This window comes from Oncorhynchus kisutch, unplaced genomic scaffold (assembly GCF_002021735.2).
Source record: "Oncorhynchus kisutch isolate 150728-3 unplaced genomic scaffold, Okis_V2 scaffold3040, whole genome shotgun sequence".
NCBI lineage: Eukaryota > Metazoa > Chordata > Actinopteri > Salmoniformes > Salmonidae > Oncorhynchus > Oncorhynchus kisutch.
In genome coordinates, this window is record NW_022264985.1 from 478645 (window position 1) to 506318 (window position 27674).

Here is a 27674-nt window from a genome sequence, read left to right on the forward strand (position 1 = left end):
GGAAAGAGAGCGAAAGAGGGAGAGAAAGAGAGAGAGAAAGAGGGAGAGAGAGAGGGAGAGAGAGAGAGAAAGAGGGAGAGACAGAGAGAGAAATAGAGAGAGACAGAGAGAGAGAAAGAGGGAGAGTCCCAGAAGGGACATGAAGAAAGAGAGAGAAAGAGGGAGAGACCCAGAAGGGACATAAAGACAGAGAGAGCTCAGTGACTGATCCTGAGCCCAATGAGGTGAAAGTAGCTTCCTCTCCCCCACCTCTCCCCCACCTCTCCCCACCTCTCCCCTACCTCTCCCCCACCTCTCCCCCACCTCCCCTACCTCTCCCCTACCTCTCCCCACCTCTCCCCCACTCTCCCCTACCTCTCCCCCACCTCTCCCCCACCTCTCCCCCACCTCTCCCCTACCTCTCCCCCACCTCTCCCCTACCCTCCCCCACCTCTCCCCTACCTCTCCCCCACCTCTCCCCCACCTCTCCCCTACCTCTCCCCCACCTCTCCCCCACCTCTCCCCACTCTCCCCTACCTCTCCCCCACCTCTCCCCCACCTCTCCCCTACCTCTCCCCCACCTCTCCACCTACCTCTCCCCCAACCTCTCCCCTACCTCTCCCCAGCCTCTCCCCCACCTCTCCCCTACCTCTCCCCCCACCTCTCCCCCACCTCTCCCTACCTCATCCCCCACCTCTCCCCACCTCTCCCCCACCCTCCCCCACACCTCTCCCCCAACCTCTCCCCACCTCTCCCCTACCCTCCCCTCACCTCTCCCCACCTCTCCCTACCTCTCCCCCACCTCTCCCCCACCTCTCCCCTACCTCTCCCCCACCTCTCCCCCACCTCTCTGGGTGTAGCTTTTCCTCAATAAGGCTTTAATCAACTGTTACATGGAATTCCACTGTTGAGCCGAACAGACAAATATATGTATCAGCATGAGTCTGGTCAAAGGATACGTTGGGGAAAGTTCAGAGTTCATTTAGACTTTTATTAACAGGGTCATCAACCAGCAGCACTAGGGATATTGAAGCCGGAGACTCACATCTCCCCCAGTAGGGATATTGAAGCCGGAGACTCACATCTCCCTCACTAGGGATATTGAAGCCGGAGACTTACATCTCCCTCACTAGGGATATTGAAGCCGGAGACTCACATCTCCCCCAGTAGGGATATTGAAGCCGGAGACTCACATCTCCCTCACTAGGGATATTGAAGCCGGAGACTTACATCTCCCTCACTAGGGATATTGAAGCCGAAGACTCACATCTCCCCCAGTAGGGATATTGAAGCCGGAGACTCACATCTCCCTCACTAGGGATATTGAAGCCGGAGACTCACATCTCCCTCACTAGGGATATTGAAGCCGAAGACTCACATCTCCCTCACTAGGGATATTGAAGCCGGAGACTCACATCTCCCTCACTAGGGATATTGAAGCCGGAGACTCACATCTCCCTCACTAGGGATATTGAAGCCGGAGACTCACATCTCCCTCACTAGGGATATTGAAGCCGGAGACTCACATCTCCCCCAGTAGGGATATTGAAGCCGGAGACTCACATCTCCCTCACTAGGGATATTGAAGCCGGAGACTCACATCTCCCTCACTAGGGATATTGAAGCCGGAGACTTACATCTCCCTCACTAGGGATATTGAAGCCGGAGACTCACATCTCCCTCACTAGGGATATTGAAGCCAGAGACTCACATCTCCCTCACTAGGGATATTGAAGCCGGAGACTCACATCTCCCTCACTAGGGATATTGAAGCCAGAGACTCACATCTCCCTCACTAGGGATATTGAAGCCGGAGACTCACATCTCCCTCACTAGGGATATTGAAGCCGGAGACTCACATCTCCCCCAGTAGGGATATTGAAGCCGGAGACTCACATCTCCCTCACTAGGGATATTGAAGCCGGAGACTCACATCTCCCTCACTAGGGATATTGAAGCCGGAGACTCACATCTCCCCCAGTAGGGATATTGAAGCCGGAGACTCACATCTCCCCCAGTAGGGATATTGAAGCCGGAGACTCACATCTCCCCCAGTAGGGATATTGAAGCCGGAGACTCACATCTCCCTCACTAGGGATATTGAAGCCGGAGACTCACATCTCCCCCAGTAGGGATATTGAAGCCGGAGACTCACATCTCCCTCACTAGGGATATTGAAGCCGGAGACTCACATCTCCCTCACTAGGGATTATTTATTATTTATTATTTACCTTTATTTAACCAGGTAGGCAAGTTGAGAACAAGTTCTCATTTACAATTGCGACCTGGCCAAGATAAAGCAAAGCAGTTCGACAGATAAAACGACACAGAGTTACACATGGAATAAACAAACATACAGTCAATAATACAGTATAAACAAGTCTATATACAATGTGAGCAAATGAGGTGAGAAGGGAGGTAAAGGCAAAAAAGGCCATGATGGCAAAGTAAATACAATATAGCAAGTAAAATACTGGAATGGTAGTTTTGCAATGGAAGAATGTGCAAAGTAGAAATAAAAATAATGGGGTGCAAAGGAGCAAAATAAATAAATAAATAAAAATTAAATACAGTTGGGAAAGAGGTAGTTGTATATATAAATACCTGGTTAAATAAAGGGTTAGGGTTATATATATAAATACCTGGTTAAATAAAAGTCACCCCTCAGTCCCGAGCTGCCCCTCAGTCCCGAGCTGCCCCCCAGTCCCGAGCTGCCCCTCAGTCCAGTGGGGTCCTTTAGCAGGGTTGCCAGTCCTAGGTCGGCGGCGAGGGTCGCCGCTCATTTGACGCTACTAAAGTGGACTAAGACTATGGTGAAGTGGAGGCCACGTCCAGCACCAGAGGACAGATGCCCACCCAGACCCTCCCCAATAGGTTCAGGTTTTGCGGCCGGAGTCCGCACCTTGGGCGGGGGGGGTACTATCACACCCTGACCATAGTTTGCTTTGTATGTTTCTATGTTTTGTTTGGTCAGGGTGTGATCTGAGTGGGCATTCTATGTTGGATGTCTAGTTTGTCTGTTTCTGTGTTTGGCCTGATATGGTTCTCAATCAGAGGCAGGTGTTAGTCATTTTCTCTGACTGGGAGCCATATTTAGGTAGCCTGTTTTGTCATTGTGGCGGCCTAGTGGTTAGAGCGTTGGACTAGTAACCGGAAGGTTGTGAGTTCAAACCCCCAAGCTGACAAGGTACAAATCTGTCGTTCTGCCCCTGAACAGGCAGTTAACCCACTGTTCCCAGGCCGTCATTGAAAATAAGAATGTGTTCTTAACTGACTTGCCTGGTTAAATAAAGGTAAAAAAATAAAAAATAAAAAATAAAAAAATTGTGCGTTGTGGGTGATTGTCTATGTTAGTTGCTTGTGTTCAGCACAGTTCTCATTATAGCTTCACGGTTGTTATTCCTTTATTGTTTTGTATTCAGTGTTCAATGCTTTCTTTAATTAAAAACTTCATCATGAACACATACCACTCTGCATTTTGGTCCGCTCTTTACGACGATCGTGACAATCAGTCAATAGCTGTTCCTTATTGTCTAGACTACGTTCTAACCTGGCTGGTCAGTCAATAGCTGTTCCTTATTGTCTAGACTACGTTCTGCAAGGCTGGTCAGTCAATAACTGTTCCTTATTGTCTAGACTACATTCTAACCTGGCTGGTCAGTCAATAGCTGTTCCTTATTGTCTAGACTACGTTCTGCAAGGCTGGTCAGTCAATAGCTGTTCCTTATTGTCTAGACTACGTTCTGCAAGGCTGGTCAGTCAATAGCTGTTCCTTATTGTCTAGACTACGTTCTGCAAGGCTGGTCAGTCAATAGCTGTTCCTTATTGTCTAGACTACGTTCTGCAAGGCTGGTCAGTCAATAACTGTTCCTTATTGTCTAGACTACGTTCTGCAAGGCTGGTCAGTCAATAGCTGTTCCTTATTGTCTAGACTACGTTCTGCAAGGCTGGTCAGTCAATAACTGTTCCTTATTGTCTAGACTACATTCTAACCTGGCTGGTCAGTCAATAGCTGTTCCTTATTGTCTAGACTACATTCTAACCTGGCTGGTCAGTCAATAGCTGTTCCTTATTGTCTAGACTACGTTCTGCAAGGCTGGTCAGTCAATAGCTGTTCCTTATTGTCTAGACTACATTCTAACCTGGCTGGTCAGTCAATAGCTGTTCCTTATTGTCTAGACTACGTTCTGCAAGGCTGGTCAGTCAATAGCTGTTCCTTATTGTCTAGACTACGTTCTGCAAGGCTGGTCAGTCAATAGCTGTTCCTTACTGTCTAGACTACATTCTAACCTGGCTGGTCAGTCAATAGCTGTTCCTTATTGTCTAGACTACGTTCTGCAAGGCTGGTCAGTCAATAGCTGTTCCTTATTGTCTAGACTACATTCTAACCTGGCTGGTCAGTCAATAGCTGTTCCTTATTGTCTAGACTACGTTCTGCAAGGCTGGTCAGTCAATAGCTGTTCCTTATTGTCTAGACTACATTCTAACCTGGCTGGTCAGTCAATAGCTGTTCCTTATTGTCTAGACTACATTCTAACCTGGCTGGTCAGTCAATAGCTGTTTCTTATTGTCTAGACTACGTTCTGCAAGGCTGGTCAGTCAATAGCTGTTCCTTATTGTCTAGACTACATTCTAACCTGGCTGGTCAGTCAATAGCTGTTCCTTATTGTCTAGACTACGTTCTAACCTGGCTGGTCAGTCAATAGCTGTTCCTTATTGTCTAGACTACATTCTAACCTGGCTGGTCAGTCAATAGCTGTTCCTTATTGTCTAGACTACGTTCTAACCTGGCTGGTCAGTCAATAGCTGTTCCTTATTGTCTAGACTACATTCTAACCTGGCTGGTCAGTCAATAGCTGTTCCTTATTGTCTAGACTACGTTCTAACCTGGCTGGTCAGTCAATAGCTGTTCCTTATTGTCTAGACTACATTCTGCAAGGCTGGTCAGTCAATAACTGTTCCTTATTGTCTAGACTACATTCTAACCTGGCTGGTCAGTCAATAGCTGTTCCTTATTGTCTAGACTACGTTCTGCAAGGCTGGTCAGTCAATAGCTGTTCCTTATTGTCTAGACTACGTTCTGCAAGGCTGGTCAGTCAATAGCTGTTCCTTATTGTCTAGACTACGTTCTGCAAGGCTGGTCAGTCAATAGCTGTTCCTTATTGTCTAGACTACGTTCTGCAAGGCTGGTCAGTCAATAACTGTTCCTTATTGTCTAGACTACGTTCTGCAAGGCTGGTCAGTCAATAACTGTTCCTTATTGTCTAGACTACGTTCTGCAAGGCTGGTCAGTCAATAACTGTTCCTTATTGTCTAGACTACATTCTAACCTGGCTGGTCAGTCAATAGCTGTTCCTTATTGTCTAGACTACATTCTAACCTGGCTGGTAAGTCAATAGCTGTTCCTTATTGTCTAGACTACGTTCTGCAAGGCTGGTCAGTCTATAGCTGTTCCTTAATGTCTAGACTACATTCTAACCTGGCTGGTCAGTCAATAGCTGTTCCTTATTGTCTAGACTACGTTCTGCAAGGCTGGTCAGTCAATAGCTGTTCCTTATTGTCTAGACTACGTTCTGCAAGGCTGGTCAGTCAATAGCTGTTCCTTACTGTCTAGACTACATTCTAACCTGGCTGGTCAGTCAATAGCTGTTCCTTATTGTCTAGACTACGTTCTGCAAGGCTGGTCAGTCAATAGCTGTTCCTTATTGTCTAGACTACATTCTAACCTGGCTGGTCAGTCAATAGCTGTTCCTTATTGTCTAGACTACGTTCTGCAAGGCTGGTCAGTCAATAGCTGTTCCTTATTGTCTAGACTACATTCTAACCTGGCTGGTCAGTCAATAGCTGTTCCTTATTGTCTAGACTACATTCTAACCTGGCTGGTCAGTCAATAGCTGTTTCTTATTGTCTAGACTACGTTCTGCAAGGCTGGTCAGTCAATAGCTGTTCCTTATTGTCTAGACTACATTCTAACCTGGCTGGTCAGTCAATAGCTGTTCCTTATTGTCTAGACTACGTTCTAACCTGGCTGGTCAGTCAATAGCTGTTCCTTATTGTCTAGACTACATTCTAACCTGGCTGGTCAGTCAATAGCTGTTCCTTATTGTCTAGACTACGTTCTAACCTGGCTGGTCAGTCAATAGCTGTTCCTTATTGTCTAGACTACATTCTAACCTGGCTGGTCAGTCAATAGCTGTTCCTTATTGTCTAGACTACGTTCTAACCTGGCTGGTCAGTCAATAGCTGTTCCTTATTGTCTAGACTACGTTCTAACCTGGCTGGTCAGTCAATAGCTGTTCCTTATTGTCTAGACTACGTTCTAACCTGGCTGGTCAGTCAATAGCTGTTCCTTATTGTCTAGACTACGTTCTGCAAGGCTGGTCAGTCAATAGCTGTTCCTTATTGTCTAGACTACGTTCTGCAAGGCTGGTCAGTCAATAGCTGTTCCTTATTGTCTAGACTACGTTCTGCAAGGCTGGTCAGTCAATAACTGTTCCTTATTGTCTAGACTACGTTCTGCAAGGCTGGTCAGTCAATAACTGTTCCTTATTGTCTAGACTACATTCTAACCTGGCTGGTCAGTCAATAGCTGTTCCTTATTGTCTAGACTACATTCTAACCTGGCTGGTCAGTCAATAGCTGTTCCTTATTGTCTAGACTACGTTCTAACCTGGCTGGTCAGTCAATAGCTGTTCCTTATTGTCTAGACTACGTTCTGCAAGGCTGGTCAGTCAATAGCTGTTCCTTATTGTCTAGACTACATTCTAACCTGGCTGGTCAGTCAATAGCTGTTCCTTATTGTCTAGACTACATTCTAACCTGGCTGGTCAGTCAATAGCTGTTCCTTATTGTCTAGACTACGTTCTGCAAGGCTGGTCAGTCAATAGCTGTTCCTTATTGTCTAGACTACGTTCTGCAAGGCTGGTCAGTCAATAGCTGTTCCTTATTGTCTAGACTACATTCTAACCTGGCTGGTCAGTCAATAGCTGTTCCTTATTGTCTAGACTACGTTCTGCAAGGCTGGTCAGTCAATAGCTGTTCCTTATTGTCTAGACTACATTCTAACCTGGCTGGTCAGTCAATAGCTGTTCCTTATTGTCTAGACTACGTTCTGCAAGGCTGGTCAGTCAATAGCTGTTCCTTATTGTCTAGACTACATTCTAACCTGGCTGGTCAGTCAATAGCTGTTCCTTATTGTCTAGACTACATTCTAACCTGGCTGGTCAGTCAATAGCTGTTTCTTATTGTCTAGACTACGTTCTGCAAGGCTGGTCAGTCAATAGCTGTTCCTTATTGTCTAGACTACATTCTAACCTGGCTGGTCAGTCAATAGCTGTTCCTTATTGTCTAGACTACGTTCTAACCTGGCTGGTCAGTCAATAGCTGTTCCTTATTGTCTAGACTACATTCTAACCTGGCTGGTCAGTCAATAGCTGTTCCTTATTGTCTAGACTACGTTCTAACCTGGCTGGTCAGTCAATAGCTGTTCCTTATTGTCTAGACTACGTTCTAACCTGGCTGGTCAGTCAATAGCTGTTCCTTATTGTCTAGACTACGTTCTAACCTGGCTGGTCAGTCAATAGCTGTTCCTTATTGTCTAGACTACGTTCTGCAAGGCTGGTCAGTCAATAGATGTTCCTTATTGTCTAGACTACGTTCTGCAAGGCTGGTCAGTCAATAGCTGTTCCTTATTGTCTAGACTACGTTCTGCAAGGCTGGTCAGTCAATAACTGTTCCTTATTGTCTAGACTACGTTCTGCAAGGCTGGTCAGTCAATAGCTGTTCCTTATTGTCTAGACTACGTTCTGCAAGGCTGGTCAGTCAATAACTGTTCCTTATTGTCTAGACTACATTCTAACCTGGCTGGTCAGTCAATAGCTGTTCCTTATTGTCTAGACTACATTCTAACCTGGCTGGTCAGTCAATAGCTGTTCCTTATTGTCTAGACTACGTTCTGCAAGGCTGGTCAGTCAATAGCTGTTCGTTATTGTCTAGACTACATTCTAACCTGGCTGGTCAGTCAATAGCTGTTCCTTATTGTCTAGACTACATTCTAACCTGGCTGGTCAGTCAATAGCTGTTCCTTATTGTCTAGACTACGTTCTGCAAGGCTGGTCAGTCAATAGCTGTTCCTTATTGTCTAGACTACGTTCTGCAAGGCTGGTCAGTCAATAGCTGTTCCTTATTGTCTAGACTACATTCTAACCTGGCTGGTCAGTCAATAGCTGTTCCTTATTGTCTAGACTACGTTCTGCAAGGCTGGTCAGTCAATAGCTGTTCCTTATTGTCTAGACTACATTCTAACCTGTCTGGTCAGTCAATAGCTGTTCCTTATTGTCTAGACTACGTTCTGCAAGGCTGGTCAGTCAATAGCTGTTCCTTATTGTCTAGACTACATTCTAACCTGGCTGGTCAGTCAATAGCTGTTCCTTATTGTCTAGACTACATTCTAACCTGGCTGGTCAGTCAATAGCTGTTCCTTATTGTCTAGACTACATTCTAACCTGGCTGGTCAGTCAATAGCTGTTTCTTATTGTCTAGACTACGTTCTGCAAGGCTGGTCAGTCAATAGCTGTTCCTTATTGTCTAGACTACATTCTAACCTGGCTGGTCAGTCAATAGCTGTTCCTTATTGTCTAGACTACGTTCTAACCTGGCTGGTCAGTCAATAGCTGTTCCTTATTGTCTAGACTACATTCTAACCTGGCTGGTCAGTCAATAGCTGTTCCTTATTGTCTAGACTACGTTCTAACCTGGCTGGTCAGTCAATAGCTGTTCCTTATTGTCTAGACTACGTTCTAACCTGGCTGGTCAGTCAATAGCTGTTCCTTATTGTCTAGACTACGTTCTAACCTGGCTGGTCAGTCAATAGCTGTTCCTTATTGTCTAGACTACGTTCTGCAAGGCTGGTCAGTCAATAACTGTTCCTTATTGTCTAGACTACATTCTAACCTGGCTGGTCAGTCAATAGCTGTTTCTTATTGTCTAGACTACGTTCTGCAAGGCTGGTCAGTCAATAGCTGTTCCTTATTGTCTAGACTACATTCTAACCTGGCTGGTCAGTCAATAGCTGTTCCTTATTGTCTAGACTACGTTCTAACCTGGCTGGTCAGTCAATAGCTGTTCCTTATTGTCTAGACTACATTCTAACCTGGCTGGTCAGTCAATAGCTGTTCCTTATTGTCTAGACTACGTTCTAACCTGGCTGGTCAGTCAATAGCTGTTCCTTATTGTCTAGACTACGTTCTAACCTGGCTGGTCAGTCAATAGCTGTTCCTTATTGTCTAGACTACGTTCTAACCTGGCTGGTCAGTCAATAGCTGTTCCTTATTGTCTAGACTACGTTCTGCAAGGCTGGTCAGTCAATAGCTGTTCCTTATTGTCTAGACTACGTTCTGCAAGGCTGGTCAGTCAATAGCTGTTCCTTATTGTCTAGACTACGTTCTGCAAGGCTGGTCAGTCAATAACTGTTCCTTATTGTCTAGACTACGTTCTGCAAGGCTGGTCAGTCAATAGCTGTTCCTTATTGTCTAGACTACGTTCTGCAAGGCTGGTCAGTCAATAACTGTTCCTTATTGTCTAGACTACATTCTAACCTGGCTGGTCAGTCAATAGCTGTTCCTTATTGTCTAGACTACATTCTAACCTGGCTGGTCAGTCAATAGCTGTTCCTTATTGTCTAGACTACGTTCTGCAAGGCTGGTCAGTCAATAGCTGTTCGTTATTGTCTAGACTACATTCTAACCTGGCTGGTCAGTCAATAGCTGTTCCTTATTGTCTAGACTACATTCTAACCTGGCTGGTCAGTCAATAGCTGTTCCTTATTGTCTAGACTACGTTCTGCAAGGCTGGTCAGTCAATAGCTGTTCCTTATTGTCTAGACTACGTTCTGCAAGGCTGGTCAGTCAATAGCTGTTCCTTATTGTCTAGACTACATTCTAACCTGGCTGGTCAGTCAATAGCTGTTCCTTATTGTCTAGACTACGTTCTGCAAGGCTGGTCAGTCAATAGCTGTTCCTTATTGTCTAGACTACATTCTAACCTGTCTGGTCAGTCAATAGCTGTTCCTTATTGTCTAGACTACGTTCTGCAAGGCTGGTCAGTCAATAGCTGTTCCTTATTGTCTAGACTACATTCTAACCTGGCTGGTCAGTCAATAGCTGTTCCTTATTGTCTAGACTACATTCTAACCTGGCTGGTCAGTCAATAGCTGTTCCTTATTGTCTAGACTACATTCTAACCTGGCTGGTCAGTCAATAGCTGTTTCTTATTGTCTAGACTACGTTCTGCAAGGCTGGTCAGTCAATAGCTGTTCCTTATTGTCTAGACTACATTCTAACCTGGCTGGTCAGTCAATAGCTGTTCCTTATTGTCTAGACTACGTTCTAACCTGGCTGGTCAGTCAATAGCTGTTCCTTATTGTCTAGACTACATTCTAACCTGGCTGGTCAGTCAATAGCTGTTCCTTATTGTCTAGACTACGTTCTAACCTGGCTGGTCAGTCAATAGCTGTTCCTTATTGTCTAGACTACGTTCTAACCTGGCTGGTCAGTCAATAGCTGTTCCTTATTGTCTAGACTACGTTCTAACCTGGCTGGTCAGTCAATAGCTGTTCCTTATTGTCTAGACTACGTTCTGCAAGGCTGGTCAGTCAATAACTGTTCCTTATTGTCTAGACTACATTCTAACCTGGCTGGTCAGTCAATAGCTGTTCCTTATTGTCTAGACTACGTTCTAACCTGGCTGGTCAGTCAATAGCTGTTCCTTATTGTCTAGACTACGTTCTAACCTGGCTGGTCAGTCAATAGCTGTTCCTTATTGTCTAGACTACGTTCTAACCTGGCTGGTCAGTCAATAGCTGTTCCTTATTGTCTAGACTACGTTCTGCAAGGCTGGTCAGTCAATAACTGTTCCTTATTGTCTAGACTACATTCTAACCTGGCTGGTCAGTCAATAGCTGTTCCTTATTGTCTAGACTACGTTCTGCAAGGCTGGTCAGTCAATAGCTGTTCCTTATTGTCTAGACTACGTTCTGCAAGGCTGGTCAGTCAATAGCTGTTCCTTATTGTCTAGACTACGTTCTGCAAGGCTGGTCAGTCAATAGCTGTTCCTTATTGTCTAGACTACATTCTGCAAGGCTGGTCAGTAATCCGATCCCCTGTGATTCTTTCTTTCTATAGAAATGTAAACTACAGAACATCAGGACCGACTACAGAACATCAGGACCGACTACAGAACATATTGACCGACTACAGAACATCAGGACCGACTACAGAACATCGGGACCGACTACAGAACATCAGGACCGACTACAGAACATCAGGACCGACTACAGAACATCAGGACCGACTACAGAACATCAGGACCGACTACAGAACATCAGGACCGACTACAGAACCACAGGACCGACTACAGAACATCAGGACCGACTACAGAACATCGGGACCAACTACAGAACATCGGGACCGACTACAGAACATCGGGACCGACTACAGAACATCGGGACTGACTACAGAACATTGGGACTGACTACAGAACATCAGGAATGACTACAGTACATCAGGACCGACTGCAGAACATCAGGACCGACTGCAGAACATCAGGACAGACTACAGAACACCGGGACCGACTACAGAACACCGGGACAGACTACAGAACATCGGGACCGACTACAGAACATCAGGACCGACTACAGAACATCAGGACAGACTACAGAACACCGGGACCGACTACAGAACATCAGGACCGACTACAGAACATCGGGACCGACTACAGAACATCAGGACCGACTACAGAACATCCGGACCGACTACAGAACATCAGGACTGACTACAGAACATCAGGACCAACTACAGAACATCGGGACCGACTACAGAACATCGGGACCGACTACAGAACATCAGCACCGACTACAGAACACCGGGACCAACTACAGAACATCAGGACCGACGACAGAACACCGGGACCGACTACAGACTGTCAGTAACGACACAGAGTACATGATGATCCAGGACAGACACGTTATATTTCTGTTTTCTGTTTGGACCCATAATTTGATAAATGTTGTGAATATGATCAGAATAAATCACCATCGGTATGATCTATAAAAAGACCCTTTCCTCCTTCCCCTTGACAGTGTGACGTGGATGTGTTGTTCTCTCAGCTTCCTCTCTCGGGTCAGTCCCAGTTCAACAACACTAAACAAGCTCTCTCTAAATACTGATGACTTATCCCAAACACATCAACCTGATTACTCCCAGTCCAACAGACAGTGCCCTTTTCCAGTCCATGTACCCAGGACGGATATATAAAACAGACGCAAACGGACGCAAAGCTTTCAAATTCATTAATAAAGAGTAGATGTGATATTCTGTCTAAGAATAGCTACTTAATGTGAATGAATAATCCTAATCAAAGTGATTACAGTCGACTGAACAACACAGACGTCACAGTGTTGATAATTGGTCACCGTTCTATTTCAGTCTCTCAACACTGCCCTTTACATGCTACCATGAATTATCTCAACACTGTCTGGCCCTTTACATGCTACCATGAATTATCTCAACACTGTCTGGCCCTTTACATGCTACCATGAATTATCTCAACACTGTCTGGCCCTTTACATGCTACCATGAATTATCTCAACACTGTCAAGTCAATGGAGACCAGTAACTGTAGAAAAGTCACTAGAGACCAGTCACTAGAGACCAGTCACTGGAGATCAGTCACTAGAGACCAGTCACTGGAGACCAGTCACTAGAAACAAGTCACTAGAAACAAGTCAATGGAGACCAGTCACAGGAGACAAGTCATTGGAGACCAGTCACTAGAAACAAGTCACTAGAAAAAAGTCACTGGAGGCCAGTCACTAGAGTCCAGTCACTGGAGACCAGTCACTAGAGACCAGTCACTGGAGACAAGTCACTAGAAACAAGTCATGAGAGAAAAGTAATGGGAGACCAGTCACTAGAGACCAGTCACTGGAACCCGGTCACTAGAAACAAGTCACTGGAGACCAGTCACTAGAGACTAGTCACTGGAGACCAGTCACTAGAAACAAGTCACTGGAGACCAGTCACTAGAGGCCAGTCACTGGAGACCAGTCACGAGAGACCAGTCACTAGAGACCAGTCACTAGAAACCAGTAGGTGAAGACCAGTCACTAGAGACTAGTCAGTGGAGACCAGTCACCAGAGACCAGTCAATGGAGACCATTCACTAGAAACAAGTCAGTGGAGATCAGTCGGTGGAGACCAGTCACTGGAGACCAGTCACTAGACCAGACCAGTCACTAGACCAGACAGGTCACTAGACCAGACCAGTCACTAGACCAGACCAGTCACTAGTCCAGACCAGTCACTAGTCAGTCACCAGTCAGTCAGTGGAGACCAGTCACTAGAGACCAGTCAGTGGAGACCAGTCACTAGAGAGCAGTCACTGGAAACCAGTCACTAGAAACAAGTCACTGTAGACCAGTCGCTGGAGAGAAGTCACTGGAGACCAGTCACTATAAACATTTCACTGGAGACCAGTCACAAGTGACCAGCCACTGGAGACCAGTCACTAGAGACTAGTCAATGGAGACCAGTCACTGGAGACCAGTCATGGGAGACCAGTCACTCGAGACCAGTCGGTGGAGACATGTTAGTGGAGACCAGTCACTAGAGACCAGTCACTAGAGACCAGTCAGTGGAGACCAGTCACTCGAGACCAGTCGGTGGAGACATGTTAGTGGAGACCAGTCACTAGAGACCAGTCACTATAGACCAGTCAGTGGAGACCAGTCACTCGAGACCAGTCGGTGGAGACATGTTAGTGGAGACCAGTCACTAGAGACCAGTCACTAGAGACCAGTCAGTAGAGACCAGTCAGTGGAGACCAGTCACTAGAGACCAGTCAGTGGCGACAAGTCACTAGAGACCAGTCACTAGAGACCAGTCGGTGGAGACAAGTCACTAGAGACCAGTCACTGGAGACCAGTCAGTGGAGACCAATCAGTGGAGACCAATCAGTGGAGACAAGTCACTGGAGACCAGTCACTAGAGACCAGTCACTGGAGACCAGTCACTGGTGACCAGTCACTAGAGACCAGTCAGTGGAGACCAGTCAGTGGAGACCAGTCACTAGAAACCAGTCAGTGGAGACCAGTCAGTGGAGACCAGTCAGTGGAGACATGTTAGGGGAGACATGTTAGTGGAGACCAGTCAGTGGAGGCCAGTCAGTGGAGACCAGTCAGTGGAGACCAGTCACTGGAGACCACTCACTAGAGACCAGTCACTGTAGACCAGTCAGTGGATACAAGTCACTAGAGACAAGTCACTGGAGACCAGTCATTGGAGACCACTAACTAGAGACCAGTCACTGGAGACCAGTCACTGGAGACCAGTCAGTTGAGACCAGTCAGTTGAGACCAGTCAGTGGAGACCAGTCAGTAGAGACCAGTCATTGGAGAACCATCATTAGAGACCACTCACTAAAGACCAGTCAGTGGAGACCAGTCACTGGAGACGAGTCAATGGAGACCAGTCTGTGGAGACCAGTCTGTGGAGACCAGTCAGTAGAGACCAGTCAGTGTAGACATATCAGTGAAGACCAGTCAGTGGAGACCAGTCAATAGAGACCAGTCAGTGGAGACCAGTCACTTGAGACCAGTCACTGGATACCAGTCAGTAGAGACCAGTCAGTGTAGACATATCAGTGAAGACCAGTCAGTGGAGACCAGTCAATAGAGACCAGTCAGTGGAGACCAGTCACTTGAGACCAGTCACTGGATACCAGTCAGTAGAGACCAGTCAGTGTAGACATATCAGTGAAGACCAGTCAGTGGAGACCAGTCAATAGAGACTAGTCAGTGGAGACCAGTCACTTGAGACCAGTCACTTGATACCAGTCAGTAGAGACCAGTCAGTGTAGACATATCAGTGAAGACCAGTCAGTGGAGACCAGTCAATAGAGACCAGTCAGTGGAGACCAGTCAGTGGAGACCAGTCACTGGATACCAGTCAGTAGAGACCAGTCAGTGTAGACATATCAGTGAAGACCAGTCAGTGGAGACCAGTCAATAGAGACCAGTCAGTGGAGACCAGTCACTTGAGACCAGTCACTGGATACCAGTCAGTAGAGACCAGTCAGTGTAGACATATCAGTGAAGACCAGTCAGTGGAGACCAGTCAATAGAGACCAGTCAGTGGAGACCAGTCACTTGAGACCAGTCACTGGATACCAGTCAGTAGAGACCAGTCAGTGTAGACATATCAGTGAAGACCAGTCAGTGGAGACCAGTCAATAGAGACCAGTCAGTGGAGACCAGTCACTTGAGACCAGTCACTGGATACAATTCAGTAGAGACCAGTCAGTGTAGACATATCAGTGAAGACCAGTCAATAGAGACCAGTCACTTGAGACCAGTCACTGGATACCAGTCACTGGATACCAGTCACTGGATACCAGTCAGTAGAGACCAGTCAGTGTAGACATATCAGTGAAGACCAGTCAGTGGAGACCAGTCAGTGGAGACCAGTCAATAGAGACCAGTCACTTGAGACCAGTCACTGGATACCAGTCACTGGATACCAGTCAGTAGAGACCAGTCACTGGATACCAGTCAGTAGAGACCAGTCAGTGTAGACATATCAGTGAAGACCAGTCAGTGGAGACCAGTCAATAGAGACCAGTCACTTGAGACCAGTCACTGGATACCAGTCACTGGATACCAGTCAGTAGAGACCAGTCACTTGAGACCAGTGACTGGAGACCAGTCAATAGAGACCAGTCACTTGAGACCAGTCACTGGATACCAGTCACTGGATACCAGTCAGTAGAGACCAGTCACTTGAGACCAGTCACTGGATACCAGTCACTGGATACCAGTCAGTAGAGACCAGTCACTGGATACCAGTCAGTAGAGACCAGTCAGTGTAGACATATCAGTGAAGACCAGTCAGTGGAGACCAGTCAATAGAGACCAGTCACTTGAGACCAGTCACTGGATACCAGTCACTGGATACCAGTCAGTAGAGACCAGTCACTTGAGACCAGTCACTTGAGACCAGTCACTGGATACCAGTCACTTGAGACCAGTCACTGGATACCAGTCACTTGAGACCAGTCACTGGATACCAGTCACTAGAGACCAGTTTTGAGGGAACATGGAGTCTGTCTGAATCATTCTAATGAGGGAACATGGAGTCTGTCTGAATCATTCTAATGAGGGAACATGGAGTCTGTCTGAATCATTCTAATGAGGGAACATGGAGTCTGTCTGAATCATTCTAATGAGGGAACATGGAGTCTGTCTGAATCATTCTAATGAGGGAACATGGAGTCCGTCTAAAACATTCTAATGAGGGAACATGGAGTCTGTCTGAATCATTCTAATGAGGGAACATGGAGTCTGTCTGAATCATTCTAATGAGGGAACATGGAGTCTGTCTGAATCATTCTAATGAGGGAACATGGAGTCTGTCTGAATCATTCTAATGAGGGAACATGGAGTCTGTCTGAATCATTCTAATGAGAGAACATGGAGTCTGTCTGAATCATTCTAATGAGGGAACATGGAGTCCGTCTGAATCATTCTAATGAGGGAACATGGAGTCTGTCTGAATCATTCTAATGAGGGAACATGGAGTCCGTCTGAATCATTCTAATGAGGGAACATGGAGTCCGTCTAAAACATTCTAATGAGGGAATATGGAGTCCGTCTGAATCATTCTAATGAGGGAATATGGAGTCCGTCTGAATCATTCTAATGAGAGAACATGGAGTCTGTCTGAATCATTCTAATGAGGGAACATGGAGTCTGTCTGAATCATTCTAATGAGGGAACATGGAGTCCGTCTAAAACATTCTAATGAGGGAATATGGAGTCCGTCTGAATCATTCTAATGAGGGAATATGGAGTCCGTCTGAATCATTCTAATGAGAGAACATGGAGTCTGTCTGAATCATTCTAATGAGGGAACATGGAGTCTGTCTGAATCATTCTAATGAGGGAACATGGAGTCCGTCTGAATCATTCTAATGAGGGAACATGGAGTCTGTCTGAATCATTCTAATGAGGGAACATGGAGTCTGTCTGAATCAATCTAATGAGGGAACATGTTGCCCGTCTGAATCATTCTAATGAGGGAACATGGAGTCCGTCTAAAACATTCTAATGAGGGAACATGTGGTCCGTTCTGTCACAAAGTTCTGTCACAAAGATCATCATGATTTCAGACTTAACCCCATCAATCACAATGGCCTAAGTTCTGTCACTAAGATCAAAATGAAATCATGAACAGGTGTCAGAGCTCATACCTGTCGAGGACAACTTAGTTAATAAAACAGTCGGATCAACAGGTCCACAAACACAGCAGCACATTTCACTTTAGCTTCTAAAGCATTTACAAGATCATTAACAACTATAGTTGTAGCTGTAGTAGTACTATGTTCAGGACTAAACCCTGACTGTAGTGGTTGTTGTCCAGGACTAAACCCTGACTGTAGTGGTTGTTGTCCAGGACTAAACCCTGACTGTAGTGGTTGTTGTCCAGGACTAAACCCTGACTGTAGTGGTTGTTGTCCAGGACTAAACCCTGACTGTAGTGGTTGTTGTCCAGGACTAAACCCTGACTGTAGTGGTTGTTGACCAGGACTAAACCCTGACCGTAGTGGTTGTTGTCCAGGACTAAACCCTGACCGTAGTGGTGGTTGTCCAGGACTAAACCCTGACCGTAGTGGTTGTTGTCCGGGACTAAACCCTGACTGTAGTGGTTGTTGTCCAGGACTAAACCCTGACTGTAGTGGTTGTTGTTCGGGACTAAACCCTGACTGTAGTGGTTGTTGTCCAGGACTAAACCCTGACTGTAGTGGTTGTTGACCAGGACTAAACCCTGACTGTAGTGGTTGTTGTCCAGGACTAAACCCTGACCGTAGTGGTGGTTGTCCAGGACTAAACCCTGACTGTAGTGGTTGTTGTCCAGGACTAAACCCTGACTGTAGTGGTTGTTGTCCAGGACTAAACCCTGACTGTAGTGGTTGTTGACCAGGACTAAACCCTGACTGTAGTGGTTGTTGTCCAGGACTAAACCCTGACTGTAGTGGTTGTTGTCCAGGACTAAACCCTGACTGTAGTGGTTGTTGACCAGGACTAAACCCTGACTGTAGTGGTTGTTGTCCAGGACTAAACCCTGACTGTAGTGGTTGTTGACCAGGACTAAACCCTGACTGTGGTAGTTGTTGTTCAGGACTAAACCCTGACTGTAGTGGTTGTTGTCCAGGACTAAACCCTGACTGTAGTGGTTGTTGTCCAGGACTAAACCCTGAGTGTAGTGGTTGTTGTCCAGGACTAAACCCTGACTGTAGTGGTTGTTGACCAGGGCTAAACCCTGACTGTAGTGGTTGTTGTCCAGGACTAAACCCTGCCTGGTTGTTGTCCAAGACTAAACCCTGACTGTAGTGGTTGTTGTCCAGGACTAAACCCTGACTGTAGTGGTTGTTGTCCAGGACTAAACCCTGACTGTAGTGGTTGTTGACCAGGACTAAACCCTGACTGTAGTGGTTGTTGTCCAGGACTAAACCCTGACTGTAGTGGTTGTTGTCCAGGACTAAACCCTGACTGTAGTGGTTGTTGTCCAGGACTAAACCCTGACTGTAGTGGTTGTTGTCCAGGACTAAACCCTGACTGTAGTGGTTGTTGACCAGGACTAAATCCTGACTGTAGTGGTTGTTGTCCAGGACTAAACCCTGACTGTAGTGGTTGTTGTCCAGGACTAAACCCTGACTGTAGTGGTTGTTGACCAGGACTAAACCCTGACTGTAGTGGTTGTTGTCCAGGACTAAACCCTGACTGTAGTGGTTGTTGACCAGGACTAAACCCTGACTGTGGTAGTTGTTGTTCAGGACTAAACCCTGACTGTAGTGGTTGTTGTCCAGGACTAAACCCTGACTGTAGTGGTTGTTGTCCAGGACTAAACCCTGAGTGTAGTGGTTGTTGTCCAGGACTAAACCCTGACTGTAGTGGTTGTTGACCAGGACTAAACCCTGACTGTAGTGGTTGTTGTCCAGGACTAAACCCTGACTGGTTGTTGTCCAGGACTAAACCCTGACTGTAGTGGTTGTTGTCCAGGACTAAACCCTGACTGTAGTGGTTGTTGTTCAGGACTAAACCCTGACTGTAGTGGTTGTTGTCCAGGACTAAACCCTGACTGTAGTGGTTGTTGACCAGGACTAAACCCTGACTGTAGTGATTGTTGTCCAGGACTAAACCCTGGCCGTAGTGGTGGTTGTCCAGGACTAAACCCTGACCGTAGTGGTTGTTGTCCAGGACTAAACCCTGACTGTAGTGGTTGTTGTCCAGGACTAAACCCTGACTGTAGTGGTTGTTGTCCAGGACTAAACCCTGACTGTAGTGGTTGTTGACCAGGACTAAATCCTGACTGTAGTGGTTGTTGTCCAGGACTAAACCCTGACTGTATTGGTTGTTGTCCAGGACTAAACCCTGACTGTAGTGGTTGTTGACCAGGACTAAACCCTGACTGTAGTGGTTGTTGTCCAGGACTAAACCCTGACTGTAGTGGTTGTTGACCAGGACTAAACCCTGACTGTGGTAGTTGTTGTTCAGGACTAAACCCTGACTGTAGTGGTTGTTGTCCAGGACTAAACCCTGACTGTAGTGGTTGTTGTCCAGGACTAAACCCTGAGTGTAGTGGTTGTTGTCCAGGACTAAACCCTGACTGTAGTGGTTGTTGTTCAGGACTAAACCCTGACTGTAGTGGTTGTTGTCCAGGACTAAACCCTGACTGTAGTGGTTGTTGACCAGGACTAAACCCTGACTGTAGTGATTGTTGTCCAGGACTAAACCCTGACCGTAGTGGTGGTTGTCCAGGACCAAACCCTGACCGCAGTGGTTGTTGTCCAGGACTAAACCCTGACTGTAGTGGTTGTTGTCCAGGACTAAACCCTGACTGTATTGGTTGTTGTCCAGGACTAAACCCTGACTGTAGTGGTTGTTGACCAGGACTAAACCCTGACTGTAGTGGTTGTTGTCCAGGACTAAACCCTGACTGTAGTGGTTGTTGACCAGGACTAAACCCTGACTGTGGTAGTTGTTGTTCAGGACTAAACCCTGACTGTAGTGGTTGTTGTCCAGGACTAAACCCTGACTGTAGTGGTTGTTGTCCAGGACTAAACCCTGAGTGTAGTGGTTGTTGTCCAGGACTAAACCCTGACTGTAGTGGTTGTTGTTCAGGACTAAACCCTGACTGTAGTGGTTGTTGTCCAGGACTAAACCCTGACTGTAGTGGTTGTTGACCAGGACTAAACCCTGACTGTAGTGATTGTTGTCCAGGACTAAACCCTGACCGTAGTGGTGGTTGTCCAGGACCAAACCCTGACCGCAGTGGTTGTTGTCCAGGACTAAACCCTGACTGTAGTGGTTGTTGTCCAGGACTAAACCCTGACTGTAGTGGTTGTTGTCCAGGACTAAACCCTGACTGTAGTGGTTGTTGACCAGGACTAAATCCTGACTGTAGTGGTTGTTGTCCAGGACTAAACCCTGACTGTATTGGTTGTTGTCCAGGACTAAACCCTGACTGTAGTTGTTGTTGACCAGGACTAAACCCTGACCCTAGTGGTTGTTGTCCAGGACTAAACCCTGACTGTAGTGGTTGTTGACCAGGACTAAACCCTGACTGTGGTAGTTGTTGTTCAGGACTAAACCCTGACTGTAGTGGTTGTTGTCCAGGACTAAACCCTGACTGTAGTGGTTGTTGTCCAGGACTAAACCCTGAGTGTAGTGGTTGTTGTCCAGGACTAAACCCTGACTGTAGTGGTTGTTGTCCAGGACTAAACCCTGAGTGTAGTGGTTGTTGACCAGGACTAAACCCTGACCGTAGTGGTGGTTGTCCAGGACTAAACCCTGAGTGTAGTGGTTGTTGACCAGGACTAAACCCTGACTGTAGTGGTTGTTGTCCAGGACTAAACCCTGACTGTAGTGGTTATTGACCAGGACTAAACCCTGACTGGTTGTTGACCAGGACTAAACCCTGACTGTAGTGGTTGTTGTCCAGGACTAAACCCTGACTGTAGTGGTTGTTGTCCAGGACTAAACCCTGACTGTAGTGGTTGTTCTCCAGGACTAAACCCTGACTGTAGTGGTTGTTGTTCAGGACCAAAGTTGTACATTTACCAAGTTTTCCAGAATGTTAGCTGGAGAAGGAAGCCTTGAAATTGGGTGATCGTGATTAACATCACTACTATCACTGCCCTTTACCGTTCAAATACTAAAATGGCTGGCGTAATTTTATGCTTTTTTAGTTGATTGACAATGTATGTAATTTGATAGGTTATTGTCATCTATGAGCTCAGGCTAAGGTACATAACTGACTGACTCATTGGTTATAACTCTGGACAACTCTCTGGTGATTGGATCATATAACTGGCTAACTCTCTGGTGATAGGATCATATAACTGGCCAACTCTCTGGTGATTGGATCATATAACTGGCCAACTCTCTGGTGATTGGATCATATAACTGGCCAACTCTCTGGTGATTGGATCATATAACTGGCCAACTCTCTGGTGATTGGATCATATAACTGGCCAACTCTCTGGTGATTGGATCATATCACTGGCCAGCTCTCTAGTGATTGGATCATATAACTGGCCAACTCTCTGGTAATTGGATCATATAACCGGCCAACTCTCTGGTGATTGGATCATATAACCGGCCAACACTCTGGTGATTGGATCATATAACCGGCCAACTCTCTGGTGATTGGGTGAGAGATGACATGTGACTCTGGCTGATATATCACCAGGTGCACTTCAAGCTCCTGTTCCCCATTCCCCCACAATCCTGTTCTCTGACAGTTTGTTGTTAGAGGCTCTGTGTGTTGGTATAGGTGTTTCCCTGCACCTGTGTCTGCCCAGAGCTCTGTGGGAGCATAGAGACAGTGTCCCACCTTCCTCTACACTCCTCTCTCCTCTCCCACCTTCCTCTACACCGCCCCTGTCCGCACCCCTCTCCTCTCCCCCCTCTCCTCCCCCTCTTATCTCCACCTCTCCTCTCCTCTCCTCTCCTCTCCTCTCCTCTCCTCTCCTCTCCTCTCCTCTCCTCTCCTCTCCTCTCCTCTCCTCTCCTCTCCTCTCCTCTCCTCTCCTCTCCTCTCCTCTCCTCTCCTTCCCCTTTCCACTCCTCCCTTCTTGGTGCTTATTTATAAAACCCTCTTAGGCCTCACTCCCCCCACTATCTGAGATATCTACTGCAGCCCTCATCCTCCACATACAACACCCGTTCTGCCAGTCACATTCTGTTAAAGGTCCCCAAAGCACACACATCCCTGGTACCATGTTGTTTTGCTACCATGTTGTGTTGCTACCATGTTGTGTTGCTACCATGTTGTGTTGCTACCATGTTGTGTTGCTACCATGTTGTGTTGCTACCGTGTTGTGTTGCTACCATGTTGTGTTGCTACCATGTTGTGCTGCTACCATGTTGTGCTGCTCACCATGTTGTTGTTATGTTGTGTTGCTACCATGTTGTGCTGCTACCATGTTGTGTTGCTACCATGTTGTGCTGCTCACCATGTTGTTGTTATGTTGTGTTGCTACCATGTTGTGTTGCTACCATGTTGTGTTGCTACCATGCTGTGTTGCTACCATGTTGTGCTGCTACCATTATGTTGTGTTGTCTCTCTTGTCTTGATGTGTGTTTTGTCCTATATTTATATTTTATACAAAAATATCCTTTTAATGCCAGCCCCCATCCCCGCAGGAGGCTTTTTGCCTATTGGGAGGCCGTCATTGTAAAACATGTGTTCTTCACTGACTTGCCTAGTTAAATAAAGTTTCAATAAATAAAAAATAATTTAGATTCTCCTCTATTCCTCTCCTCTTCCCTTCCCTCATCTCCTCCCCCTTCCCTCATCTCCTCCCCCTTCCTCCACCACTAAGGTGGACCAGGCTTTATTCAGTAGTATACCAGGCTAACTTCAAAGTACCAGGCTTTATTCAGTAGTATACCAGGCTAACTACAAAGTACCAGGCTTTATTCAGTAGTATACCAGGCTAACTACAAAGTACCAGGCTTTATTCAGCAGTATACCAGGCTAACTACAAAGTACCAGGCTTTATTCAGCAGTATACCAGGCTAACTACAAAGTACCAGGCTTTATTCAGTAGTATACCAGGCTAACTACAAAGTACCAGGCTTTATTCAGCAGTATACCAGGCTAACTACAAAGTACCAGGCTTTATTCAGCAGTATACCAGGCTAACTACAAAGTACCAGGCTTTATTCAGCAGTATACCAGGCTAACTACAAAGTACCAGGCTTTATTCAGCAGTATACCAGGCTAACTACAAAGTACCAGGCTTTATTCAGCAGTATACCAGGCTAACTACAAAGTACCAGGCTTTATTCAGCAGTATACCAGGCTAACTACAAAGTACCAGGCTTTATTCAGTAGTATACCAGGCTAACTACAAAGTACCAGGCGTTATTCAGCAGTTTACCAGGCTAACTACAAAGTACCAGGCTTTATTCAGCAGTATACCAGGCTAACTACAAAGTACCAGGCTTTATTCAGCAGTATACCAGGCTAACTACAAAGTACCAGGCTTTATTCAGCAGTATACCAGGCTAACTACAAAGTACCAGGCTAGGGGTAGGGTGGAAAGGGTTGGAGGGTGGGGGGCATTTCAGATTGTCATAAAGACCTTTCAAGGGAGACCATAGAGAGTTAGGAGAAGGGAGGGGCTCACAAGGTGTATATGTGTGTGCGCCATGTGTCAAGTACAGTATGTGTGTGTGAGTGCACACCTGTGTGTATGTGTGTGTGTGTGTGTGTGAGTGCACACCTGTCGTGTGTGTGTGTGTGTGTGTGTGTGTGTGCGCACCCCTGGGTGTAACGTGTAATGTATATAACATGTGTGTGTGTGTTCTGTGATCATGTGTGTGTTCTGTGATCATGTGTGTGTTCTGTGATCATGTGTGTGTTCTGTGTGATACAGGGACTTAGTGTACAGGGTGGAGAACACCAGACTCAGTGATGGTGGAGCTTTAGAGCTTAGCGCCTGTAATGTGCTCCAGACCTGCCCAGGTTCCCATAGGACCAGAGAGGAGCAGAAAGAGGGGCTGACGGCCTGACTAACTGCCTACTCAGCACATCCCAAACCTGGCTACTCTCCAGACGGTCCCCCCCCCTCCACCCCTCACTACCACAAAAACGTATTTTCACTGGAATCAGAACTGAATACTGTCTTGTGATGATATTAATCAAGAGAACATTGTCTTCACCAAGACTGATTATATTATTCAATAGATCGACTAGAGGGTCAGTGAATTCTATGCTGAGTCAGATTCCAAGAACACAGGATGAGATGTTACTATCCTTCGTGCAAACACTTCCAAGAGTTAATGAACAGTGAGCCTGGTGAAATTTGGGGAGCGCATCGTCAGTAGTGTACCTTTGGTTCCTAGGGTTTTTCGGCCTTTCTCACTATACACCCTCCCCAAAGGCGGCCAGCGACAGGGTGGTCAATCCTACGCTTGCGTCCCATTCCCAATTAGTCATAGGAGTTGCCTTGTTGCTGATAGCCAACATCCCATGGGACTACGTAATAATGTCAAATGTAAAAATAAACAGACGAGCCCTCTATAATGAATTAGTGATTGCGTAGAAAGATGGGCATTTGGTGAATGTGGTTTCTTTAGCAGACACCAGAACAACTACAGAGAAGCAGTGTAACGACTATCTTCCAGTTTCTCTTTTCTAGAGACTCATCTGCTGTTAAACATCTCCATAATGCCAGAGGGGGGGGGGGGGTTCAATCATAATGAGTTAGCATGTGTCATGAAGCATACTGCACCCGGCCCACACAGGCACTTCCTGTCCTCGGGGGAACTCATCGTGTTGGGGAGATGTGTCATTTCACACATTAAGGAGGCTGCTAGAGGAAGTAGCCGTAACACCCTGTTCTAGGAAGGCCCTGAGTGTGTGGGCGGTGTAGTCAGGGTCACAAACCCGTCCGTGTACATCGGCTTATCAACCCATAACCTGATGCACCACATTTCCCAGGATGGCGTAGTCGGCTTACGGTTGAATGAACCAGAGTGACAGAAGGAGAATGAGTCATTATCTTTACTGTTTCACTGTGATCAACCTTTATCGAAGCCCAAAAGCACATTGGTCTCTCTCTCTCTCTCTCTCTCTCTCTCTCTCTCTCTCTCTCTCTCTCTCTCTCTCTCTCTCTCTCTCTCTCTCTCTCTCTCTCTCTCTCTCTCTCCATGGATACACTCATTATCTTAGTCATTATCTTAGTGAGGTGTAGTTTTGAGATACCAACACTCATTATCTTAGTCATTATCTTAGTGAGGTTTAATTTTGAAGTACCAACACATTATCATAATTCACATAATTAAACTGTGAATGGCAGCAAGGAACTGGGTATCTGAGTTATCCTGTTCCACCTACACCAACGAGGGGGTGGTTGGAGCGGGGTAATGGATGGAGGGATGGGATGGGAAGGGTGTAAAATGAACACCCCAGGTTGAGGGGGCAGTAGAAGGGGGTAGGAGGGGTGTAAACATGAACACTCCAGGTTGAGGGGGCAGTAGAAGGGGGTAGGAGGGGGGCAGACAGCCACACCCCAGGTTGAGGGGGAGGTAGTAGGGGGTAGGAGGGGGGCAGACAGCCACACCCCAGGTTGAGGGGGAGGTAGTAGGGGGTAGGAGGGGGGCAGACAGCCACACCCCAGGTTGAGAGGGCAGTAGTAGGGGGGTAGGAGGGGGGCAGACAGCCACACCCCAGGTTGAGGGGGCAGTAGAAGGGGGTAGGAGGGGGGCCGACAGCCACACCCCAGGTTGAGAGGGCAGTAGTAGGGGGTAGGAGGGGGGCAGACAGCCACACCCCAGGTTGAGGGGGAGGTAGTAGGGGGTAGGAGGGGGGCCGACAGCCACACCCCAGGTTGAGGGGGCAGTAGAAGGGGGTAGGAGGGGGGCAGACAGCCACACCCCAGGTTGAGGGGGAGGTAGTAGGGGGTAGGAGGGGTGTAAACATGAACACTCCAGGTTGAGGGGGAGGTAGTAGGGGGTAGGAGGGGGGCCGACAGCCACACCCCAGGTTGAGGGGGCAGTAGTAGGGGGTAGGAGGGGGGCAGACAGCCACACCCCAGGTTGAGGGGGCAGTAGAAAGGGGGTAGGAGGGGGGCAAACAGCCACACCCCAGGTTGAGGAGGCAGTAGAAGGGGGTAGGAGGGGGGCAAACAGCCACACCCCAGGTTGAGGAGGCAGTAGAAGGGGGTAGGAGGGGGGCAAACAGCCACACCCCAGGTTGAGAGGGCAGTAGAAGGTTCCAGAACGCTCAGGACGGACAGAGGCAGCCAGCGTGGGAGATGGAATTTTTAAAAGTCGGAAAATCTGTCCTTTCCTGAGGGATGGATACCTGGAAAAACCATTGGTGTGGATTTCAGGGAAAAAGCGAAGAGAGAACAAATGAGAGAAGCCAATAGGAGGGAGGTAGACAGACAGATGGGGGGAAGCTGTGTGTGTACAGTATGTGTGTGTGTGTGTGTGTGTATGTGTGTGTGTGTGTGTGTGTGTCGGACAGATAGAGAGCTCTGAGAGGAGCTTATTAAAAACACGACAAACACCTTGAAGCTGAACACAGTATTTAAATTAAACTAGTTCCTGGCCTTCTCTGCCATCTCATAACAGACTGCTGAGAGCATTATAATCTACAGGTCTGTTTCCCTCCCACTGAGAGTACCTTCTCTTTAGTTATAGGAGGGGAATGGGTATCTCTGTCGAGAGTACCTTCTCTTTAGTTATAGGAGGGGGATGGGTATCTCTGTCTAGTTACCTTCTCTTTAGTTATAGGAGGGGAATGGGTGTCTCTGTCGAGAGTACCTTCTCTTTAGTTATAGGAGGGGGATGGGTATCTCTGTCTAGTTACCTTCTCTTTAGTTATAGGAGGGGAATGGGTGTCTCTGTCTAGAGTACCTTCTCTTTAGTTATAGGAGGGGAATGGGTGTCTCTGTCTAGAGTACCTTCTCTTTAGTTATAGGAGGGGAATGGGTATCTCTGTCGAGAGTACCTTCTCTTTAGTTATAGGAGGGGGATGGGTATCTCTGTCTAGTTACCTTCTCTTTAGTTATAGGAGGGGAATGGGTGTCTCTGTCTAGAGTACCTTCTCTTTAGTTATAGGAGGGGAATGGGTGTCTCTGTCTAGAGTACCTTCTCTTTAGTTATAGGAGGGGAATGGGTGTCTCTGTCTAGAGTACCTTCTCTTTAGTTATAGGAGGGGAATGGGTGTCTCTGTCTAGAGTACCTTCTCTTTAGTTATAGGAGGGGAATGGGTGTCTCTGTCTGTCTAGAGTACCTTCTCTTTAGTTATAGGAGGGGAATGGGTATCTCTGTCGAGAGTACCTTCTCTTTAGTTATAGGAGGGGAATGGGTATCTCTGTCGAGAGTACCTTCTCTTTAGTTATAGGAGGGGAATGGGTGTCTCTGTCTAGAGTACCTTCTCTTTAGTTATAGGATGGGAATGGGTGTCTCTGTCTGTCTAGAGTACCTTCTCTTTAGTTATAGGAGGGGAATGGGTGTCTCTGTCTAGAGTACCTTCTCTTTAGTTATAGGAGGGGAATGGGTGTCTCTGTCCGTAGCAGGCTGGGGGAGTAGACAGCAGTGTCCGTCAGTCCCACACAGGCTT

At 46.9% G+C, this 27674-nt stretch overlaps 1 protein-coding gene across 1 annotated transcript in view; it reads right to left on the bottom strand.

The window, feature by feature from the left end:
- The window catches only part of LOC116371236 (extensin-like), a 41301-nt gene extending 14880 nt beyond the window's left edge, over positions 1-26421 (bottom strand). The window contains exons 1-2 of the mRNA XM_031820095.1: positions 26409-26421; positions 25510-26326 (exon numbers count right to left, since the gene is read on the bottom strand). Of these exons, the coding sequence (XP_031675955.1) occupies positions 25510-26326; positions 26409-26421 (830 nt within the window). The remainder of the gene's footprint in view (positions 1-25509; positions 26327-26408) is intronic.
- Positions 26422-27674: the final 1253 nt, after the last annotated feature.